This window comes from Epargyreus clarus, unplaced genomic scaffold (genome assembly GCF_041222505.1).
Source record: "Epargyreus clarus isolate Ecla_fem2 unplaced genomic scaffold, WU_Ecla_fem_2.2 ptg000005l, whole genome shotgun sequence".
In the NCBI taxonomy this organism is placed as follows: Eukaryota; Metazoa; Arthropoda; class Insecta; order Lepidoptera; family Hesperiidae; genus Epargyreus; species Epargyreus clarus.
In genome coordinates, this window is record NW_027332213.1 from 5940163 (window position 1) to 5949990 (window position 9828).

Here is a 9828-nt window from a genome sequence, read left to right on the forward strand (position 1 = left end):
GACTCCTTTTATTATGTGGGTATGGCACCCCTCATATTTTAGTAATCACCTGTGAATTGTTGAACAACTGCAAATTTCGATTTCAAAACCATATAAAATACAGACCCAAAATCTAAATAAGAACATGCCAGGCCTCCAGCTATTTGTCCCTGTAGTTCCGGGACTAGAATAGGGCTACGGTATGTATGCCTGTCGTAAGGGGCGACTAAAAGGGGGCTTCCAGGGGTTGTGGACGGCAAGAGTGGGAGCTCGAACGGCCCGGCCAGCGGCCCCGGGAAGGACGAAGGTATGTATGGTCGCATACCGTCGTACACACCAGATGGTGAGGCGAGAGTCAAGCTGACCTGGGCGGAGCCCGACGGGGCAACGCGCTAAGAGGACTCCGGTTGCGTTCCTTTGGAGATCCCGGAGCCCTCTACGCAGCGCAGAGGACGGCCACCGGGGGGGTTTTAGTGTGGTAAAAATCCCACATAACCCGGCGTCGCTCCCACGTTGACGGGTACCTTTTGAAGGTTTCCCCTTCGATAAAAAAAAAAAGGCGTCCAGCTATTAGAAAGAACCTTTAAGAATATAATGCTTCGCAATTAAGCATATTTAGTTCAGCAGAATTCCTTTCTAATCTACATTTAACTGGTGTACGAATAATGTTAATGAAGGTCGGTTACACAACTTACTATATTCCACTTACTTAACACTTCACGGTTCACGCAATTTCAAGTGTACGATGAGTGTTAAATATGAGCTTGAAGGGCACAAGGCAAGGTTTCCTTTTAAATCGCAAAACATTAATTCTTATAGTCGGTACTAAGTACCTAATCAATATAAGTATTATGATTAAGTAATCATTGGCGTAACTAGGACTGTCTTTGGAGACTAGACGCCAGATCCAGCTAATATTGAAAGGTTCTGTTATTTACATAATATTATTATGTACACAATCAGTGGACCCGTCAGACACCGTTACAGTAAAGTATTTATACTATCTATACTCAAACTAAGTGTAGGGGTCATCGGTAGGAAAGTGCCTATAATTATTTTATTGTTATACTGGTAGCAAAAAAAACATTAGTACCTACCATCTACCTAATTAATTGGCACAGGTCTTTAAAGAGATAAAGGAGCATATCTCCTAACTCTGCTCCGGTACACAACAATGTTTAGCTATGAAAAACTGATGTGAAATTGTGAGTAAAAACTACAAAATAAAATTAATTTCACATGATTTTATTTAGGAATGATTTGATTTTAAATCAAAACAGACCTACACTACAATTTACTAAGGCAGTATTTTTTTTTAAGTTACTTTACTACGAAACACGATTTTGGATCCAAATATTGATCGCGCTCGCTGTTGCGTAGCTTTGCGGATCGTTTTAAGAACGCCGGACCCACTAAACTAGGAGGGCTTCAGAACAATAATGTTATCATAGGTACAGCAAAAACTTGTAACGCAATTACTCAAGGTGATATCTTCGAAGCGTGTTATACGATGTTTGAACAGTGTGTTAGTTGTGTTTTTAATGGACACACGGAGTAAAGTATTATAATAGTTTAATTAAATACAAAGTTCTAATGGATCGAATAGATAAGACCTCGGAAAAGACCTCGGTGCCACAGGCTTCACAGGGAAGCATGTCGTGAAAAAAATGGTGTCGTTTAATTTGAAATCTAATTCTGATATACGATGGGGAATTTCCGGCCGGTCTATGGATAAATTGCAAAATTTATTGAGTGAAATTCGGGAACTGGGTATGTACCTCAATAACTATTTTCTGAAGCTTTATATTTATAAAAACTCTATAACTATGCATTATAAAATATATAATGGCCTAAAATACTTACCTAAAACTGCTCCGTACCTACTTATTCATAATTTGAAAAGGATAACGAGTGTCGGTAAAAACATACCATATATCCTTATACTGTGCCATTACCTACATAAGGTCTGTGAAGAGTTTGTAAAAAACCATATATGTAATTACAATACTTACGATTAGGTACATTATACCTATACATATTTTTATGTACCTATACCTACCTACTACATAAAAACGAAACATAAAGACGAATTAATTGTTTAGTGTCTTTAAGTAGGTAATTTCTAGGTCCATATCACCTTTTAGTATGAAATCATAAAATATCTTTGATATTTGTAGAATTTGATACTTCAAAAATTTTGGTTCTCGAAAGTGACGTCACAAAAGAAGAAGCAATAAAGAAGGTGACACGGAGTGCTAAAGTCATCATAAATTGTACTGGCCCCAACACCGATCTTAGCGAGACCGTGGTCAAGGCTTGCATCGCAACGGGGACGCACTATGTTGATATATCCGCTGAATTATACGTATGTAAATAATTATAGTATATCTTTATGAGTAAACTCATAAAAATCAAAGTACAGCTAAGATAATCATAAATACTCAATCATACAGTCAACACTGGTCTTAACTCTACATCGATCTTGTCTAAGAATCTGGAGTAGCAACGGGCGGTGCTAATGGATTTTTCGCAATTAAAACCCGTATTGTAAATAATAGTCTATCTGACTTGTTATAAAAATAATTAAAAATTATTAATTCATACAAAGAAATGTATAGTTCTTGAGATATCGAAAAAAGAAAATTAACTTCACCGGACAAAGTCAAGAGCGGTAACTTTTATTTGACTCGTTTTTTATATTAAGAGCTTATGATTAAAAACTCGAGCACCCTTTGATGCAATGTTTTGTTTTAGCATATCCTTAACATATACAGAACATATAACAAGACAGCGGAAGACGCAGAGGTTTTGATCATACCAGCATGTGGATTCATTTCCATGCCTGCTGTCACAGGGCTTATGTATTTAGAAAAACATTTTATGGGTAAGTTTTTAACTATTAACAGCCTGGATATTTGGGTCTGATGCAGCTTAGCTAGATTTCCCAGCTTGGTCTACCCCTGTAGGCTTTAGTAGCGGCAGGTACCTACCGACCGATAAAATTTAGTGGATTAAATTCGAATCGGAAATGAAAAACACATTAAAATCTGACTCTAAACGGTTTTCGGATGTCCCTCTTGAAATCTGCCTAGCAAGTTTGAAAAATAGCTAAGCTATGATTTATTACAATTCAACATTTACTCTACCGTTAGTCGGACAAACCCTAAATAACCGAGGATATCATTGAATGAGTTATTTCTCAAAACATTACAGGTACTTTGCACAGTGTCGATTGTTACATGGATTTACAAATACCAAGACGAGCTTATTTCGGCGGTTGCAAGAACTCAGTCGTGCATTACGGCACTTGGCAATCGTTTGTATACGACTGGCATAATAATAAACGTTATACAGATTTGAAAAAAGAAATATTTCCAGAACCGGTCATAGAACCAGAGCAACCAGAAAACAAAAAGTAAGTTGAAGTTATCCTTAAATTATTTATATATATATATATATTTGCATGATAGGCGGCAAATTAAGACCCGAGTGTCTCTATTTCATCTTCCAATTAAACACTATTTTTATCTTTATATCATTAGATAAGTTACTCGGGAAGTTAATGAATGATTTTATTTTTTATTATTGTAAGTATTCTACACATGTATGCGAAATTAATCAAATAGTACATAGAATAGATAATTGAATATAATTTGTCAAATTAGTCCAAACATTTTAATTAATCTTCAAAACCTGTTATTAGGTATTTATGTCTTATAGTTATACATTTAATAATACTTAAATTTATTATGCCTTCAGTTTCATAAGCATTGACCTATTTATATACCTTAAACAAATTAGTCCATTAACATAATTATTGCGATTTTCATCAATTTGCTTTTCTATAAGGTCAGCAAGCAATAATTTATTGTGTTACCAAAACAGATAATATGCAAAATTATACCTTTATCAAACAAATTTTACCGAGTTACGAGTAAGTAGGTATGTAGGTATAGATTTGGTACATAAGATTTGGTTTATGAAAAGTTATTTTAGTTAATTACCTATGTTTAAATATTACGTTCGGCATAATATAATTGGTATTTATAACATTTAAATTTAAGGACGTGTTTTATTTTCCAGGAGCTTTTTCCACAAACGAAATGGCCGTTGGTGGTACAAATATCCTAGCCCAGACCTAGATATCGTTGAAATGTCGCAGCGATATCTACAATCCAAGAAAGGAAAACGTCCAGTATATTTCAAAATGTATTCAACGATGCCGCTTTTGATACACTTTTTTATCGTCATTCCAGCGTTATTTTTTTATTACTATGCAAGTCGTTTAAAGTTCTTCAGAAACTTACTCTGGAAATTTCCACGTTTCTTTACCCTGGGCTTAATATCACACAAGGGTCCATCGGAACAAATGCGAAATGATCTTAAATTTTCTTTTAAGATGACCGGTAAAGGTTGGGATAATGCGGATACTTCAATGGATCCTAATCAATCTTTGACGATACAGGTATTTACATGATACTTACCAATTTATTCAAATAAAATGAAAAAATCAAATCTATTGATAAGATACTATGTGTATTAATCAGATGTGAGTGCGGTAAATCCTGGTTTTATGCGTATTAAAATCATAATTAGGAATTTACTTACATGACATTATGTAGATGTTTCCCACAGTACTATCAAAGCCTATTGTATTATTTTCTCATGACATAATTGACGATACGAAGACGCGACTTAGTAAGTGCTCAGTGGGTGCCTTCACTATAAAACTGAAACGGGTAGAATTCAACCGTTTCAAAATATAATACCAGTATACCCACACGTGAAAGATGGGAACTTACCAAAACCTAAATCTTAGGACGCGGTAAGGCTGGCAGGACAGGACTTATTTATTGTATTTAGAATAACTTAAACTATATAAGTATGATGCTGTCATGCGACGACTATTAAAAATAATAGATGCGCCATTTAGTAGGCTATTATTTTATCTGCGCATTTACCCTAGGTCCGTTTCAGTGCTTGTTAAATAGTTTTTGGTCATTAATATATAGTTATGTGGATGCTATTAATTTATACCCACAAAACAAGTAACTTATCTATATTATACTTAATGCAGGTTTCTGGTACCGACCCAGCTTACGAGACCACGGCTTTGAGTGTCTTAATGTCAGCTATAACAATACTTTCGGAAAGACATCATATGCCAAGGTAAGAAAAATATACGTCTGAATTTTATACACACGAAGTTATCTACTCCGGTAGGTACTTAAACTGAGTATATTTTTTAATAAGGTTTATGTATTCCCTTAAAATACTTTTGTTTATTAATTGTGATGTTATTAAAAAAAATTCTTAAAATAATAACATAATAATTGTATTAATACATAATATACGGACGCAGTTACCCGCATTATAAACTTATAGTATTACTTATTATTATTTATTTTCAGGGGTGGCATCCTTAGCTTAGGAAGTGCCTTTTGTGATACAACTATTATTGATAAACTCAATAGCGGAGGACTGAAGTTTGAAATTCTAAAGACATAAAGCCATTTTTTATTAGTTTTGTGGTAATGCGTTATTATTTATAATTAAATAAATAAATATATATTTCTTACATAATGTAGGTTCATTTTTATTTCACCCCTTTTAGAAAATAATTTTTAATTTCGTAATAAAATTACAAGCTTTTCAGCACGCAGTATTTTAATATTGTAATTGTATATTTAGTAATGTATATTATTAATTGTATATTTAGTAATTACACGCATTGCTAATATTGTACATAAATACCTTAAAAATCATCTACAATTTTTTTCTTAATCATTCGAGTGTGGTGACTTTCAACGCATGTTAGAAAATTGTGTTATGTGTTGGAAAATCCGCAAAAAAAATCGCAGTCACATAATAACCATTATTATCTCAAACTTAATTGCGTGCTGCGGTCATTATATTTTTAAATTAGTATACAAAAGAAGAAGATTTATTGCCAGTATTAAAAAGTATCTATCGAGTTTTGTGGTACAAATCTTGCTAAATACATACTGTGACAATATTATTTTTGCCACAACAAAATAATACGTTTATAGTACGCAGCAATATTAGAGTAATTGTTATTTAAAATTTTAATTATTTATTTTTAACACATTACATCATTGGTTAAGTTTCATAGCCAATATTTTTTTAATATAGCAACAAGAGAGCATCAATATCAATGACATCAATGTCATTCTTAGCGACAACATCTTAAAATTAAAGTTAATGTTTTTTCGTTCTCGAAATATTTTGATTTGTGAAGGTTTATTAAGTTTGTGATTTCCAGTTTAATATTCCTAACGTATGGTGAGTAACTTATCTCTATTATTAATTGTGTAATATGTATTACAAAGCGTGACGTCTGTACTTGCCGTGACTGCCCATTTGTCATCATTGCTTTACGCTATTGCAGTTTTACGCTACGATAAGGTATTGAAAAGAGACTTTTGGCTTATTTTCATTATAATTATCTTGTTTGTTTATGTTAATACAAGTTAAGTATTCCAATGGTACTTGCCTGACTGTAATATTTAGACCATGACTCATTTTCCTTATTCAAAAGGTCGTTTATTATATTATGGCTCCTAGTTAATTGTATTTATAGCGTATATAGGCCTAATGAGACAGTAGGAGTGTGACCAAATGTAGGTATCATTACATTTTCGACAACAGCATACAAACATTGTCTAAATTTATGTAGTCACTACATCCCATGGTCACCTGTAATCAACACATAGGATTGGGTCTACCTTACAATCATCATTATCCTCCACATATGGTATAAGGGGTTCATTATGCTGCTTAAGTTTGAGCCTGTTCTTTATATCTATATGTACATATTAATATTCTAAGCTCTATTTGTTTAGTGTATTTCTCTATGTTATGTGAGCTTGGTAATATATTTCCACTTATGCTGGTCTGGGATAGAAAGGCATGAATTGTTTGAAAAATAAATGAATTAAAAAAAAAATTATTATCTGTTGGTATTATGGAGAAAAAAAATGAATCATAAAGGGTATATAAAATTTACCAATGCCCTTGATTTACTTTGAAAGGAGACTTGCTTAGCAGTAGGATAGCGTTAATAAATCTTTTCTTATAATTACTGTATTAGTATTCTTAAAATGATGGCAATCATGTCTGAGAATATGTGAAAACTGCATAGGATGCAATTCTGACTGACATTTTCCAGTACATTAATATCACTTATTTTGTGTTTGGGTTTTTGCATTACAACTAAAAGCAAATCAATGTGCAGCATTTATACAAAATATCTTAAGAGTTAGAAGTTATAAGAATTCCCTTCTGACAAAAAGACATTGTATAAATAGTTGTGAAATATTTTGAATACACCCTTAAGAAATTAATTTTGTATGGTTACAGGTATAAAACTTTAACAGAAGGATGGCATCTTCAAATACCTTGCAGAAGGCTATTGATCTTGTAACTAAAGCTACTGAGGAGGATAAGAATAAAAATTATGAAGAAGCACTGCGGCTTTACGAACATGGCGTGGAATACTTCCTGCACGCTGTCAAGTATGAAGCTCAAGGAGAAAGAGCTAAGGAAAGTATTCGAGCAAAATGCCTGCAATATTTAGACCGAGCTGAGAAGCTAAAGGAGTATCTGAAGAAAGATAAAAAGAAGAAGCCTGTCAAAGATGGGGAATCCAAGAGTGAAGATAAAAAAAGTGATAGCGACAGTGACTCAGATGATCCAGAAAAAAAGAAATTACAGGGAAAGCTTGAGGGGGCAATTATTGTTGAAAAACCCCACGTCAAATGGAATGATGTTGCAGGTCTTGAAGCTGCTAAGGAAGCTTTGAAGGAGGCTGTTATTCTGCCTATCAAGTTTCCTCATCTATTCACAGGTAAAAGAATACCTTGGAAGGGAATCCTCTTGTTTGGACCGCCTGGTACAGGTAAATCATATTTGGCAAAAGCTGTGGCTACAGAAGCCAACAACTCCACATTCTTCTCAGTTTCATCATCTGATCTTGTATCTAAATGGTTGGGTGAATCAGAAAAGTTGGTAAAGAATTTGTTTGAATTGGCACGTCAACACAAACCAAGTATAATCTTCATTGATGAAATAGACTCCCTGTGTTCATCCCGTTCTGACAATGAATCTGAGTCAGCTAGGAGAATCAAAACTGAGTTTCTAGTTCAGATGCAAGGTGTTGGTAATGATATGGATGGTATATTGGTTCTTGGAGCTACAAATATCCCATGGGTCCTCGATGCTGCTATCCGGAGGAGATTTGAGAAGCGTATTTACATTACTCTGCCAGAAGAACACGCCAGATTGGATATGTTTAAACTGCATTTGGGGAACACAAGGCACCAGTTGTCAGAACAAGATATGAAGGTGTTAGCAGCAAAGACAGATGGTTATTCTGGTGCAGATATAAGTATTGTTGTCAGAGATGCACTGATGCAACCGGTGAGAAAAGTACAGTCTGCAACACACTTTAAGAGGATATCTGGTCCTAGTCCAACAGACCCCAATGTAATTGTGAATGATCTATTGACGCCCTGCTCTCCTGGTGATCCAGGGGCTTTAGAGATGACTTGGATGGATGTACCAAGCGATAAGTTGGGTGAGCCACCAGTAACAATGTCTGATATGTTAAGATCTCTGGCGACTTCTAAACCAACTGTCAATGATGATGATATGATCAAGCTGAAGAAGTTCATGGAAGACTTTGGGCAGGAGGGTTAACTGTTCTCATTTATGGCTTTCCGGTTCTATAGGTTGTTGAAACCACTCGAGCTCACAAAACATTGCTATCTTAGAGTGTATTAAAGCACAGTGCCTTTATTTTGCTGAATGACATATTCTTGTTTTATTTCACATCTTCAATAATATAATGAAGTCGCTACTGTTTTAATAAGATAAACACATAAGATGATAAACACATGATATGATGCTTAGAATATAAAAAATATGTAGAAGTCATCAAATTTTGCATAAAATGGGATGAACATACAGGGATCATATTCCACCAAATACTCTTTGTTAGCTTGTCGAAAGTGAGTTGCGAGATAAGAGATTAAATATTTAACTTTTTTTAAGATTGGCCAATAATGTTCTAGGGGTACTGACTTTAAAAAACTAATTGAGTATGGCGTTTTTAATTGGCTATACAATCATATGCCACTATTCTGTATATTTTTTATATTCGGCAGTGTGAGATAAGAGCTTTATATGAAATTTCTTTTATTTAATTATGATTATACATATTTTATAGTCACATTAAGATGTTCATAAAATTTGTGAGTAAGTGCATTTCTTTAAGTCTGCTATGCTAATTAATCAGGGTTATATAATAAATTGTGCTTTTGCTTTAACACCAAGGTCTACAGTCCGTAAATACTATATGATACAAAATATTGTAAGATCTCTTGCAATGTTATTAAAATTTAATATTCTGTAACTTTATAATACATTAAGTTCAATATGTATTGTGAATGATGTATATTATGAAAGGAGAAGAGAAGAAATAAACGTGCGTAATCATAATGTACCTTCAATTAAATGCAAAGTAAATATTAACTATTACTATTCATTAAAGAAATTCTACTAGTAAAATTTTCATTGTTACTATAGTGTGGTAAATACATAAACTAAGTTATTAAATTGCCCATAGGAAGTAATTTTTGGTATAGAAAAATATTTGAAACCGTCGCGTTAACCGGTGCCAGAGGTCGCCACACACATTTTTAAATAAAATGAAGCCAATAATAATATATGATCTATTCAATTGATATAATCCACCTTTTATTTGCAGTTTATTTTGTTATTACGTTTATCAAACAAAGATTTGAAAACCTGTAGTTTAAATGTAATGTG

The 9828-nt window shown here is 33.6% G+C and overlaps 2 protein-coding genes across 2 annotated transcripts; both read left to right on the plus strand.

The window, feature by feature from the left end:
• The first annotated feature begins 1606 nt into the window (after nt 1–1606).
• Nucleotides 1607–5519, plus strand: LOC140757990 (saccharopine dehydrogenase-like oxidoreductase). The gene is made up of 7 exons (XM_073093926.1): nt 1607–1749; nt 2157–2344; nt 2734–2863; nt 3193–3394; nt 4063–4444; nt 5057–5148; nt 5391–5519. The coding sequence occupies exons 1-7, from the start codon at nt 1647–1649 to the stop codon at nt 5485–5487; spliced, it is 1194 nt and encodes a 397-aa protein (XP_072950027.1). The 5' UTR covers nt 1607–1646; the 3' UTR covers nt 5488–5519.
• Nucleotides 5520–6143: 624 nt separating this feature from the next.
• On the plus strand, nt 6144–8811 carry Vps4 (vacuolar protein sorting 4). The gene is made up of 2 exons (XM_073093932.1): nt 6144–6282; nt 7360–8811. The coding sequence occupies exon 2, from the start codon at nt 7381–7383 to the stop codon at nt 8695–8697; it is 1317 nt and encodes a 438-aa protein (XP_072950033.1). The 5' UTR covers nt 6144–6282; nt 7360–7380; the 3' UTR covers nt 8698–8811.
• The last annotated feature ends 1017 nt before the right edge of the window (nt 8812–9828 follow it).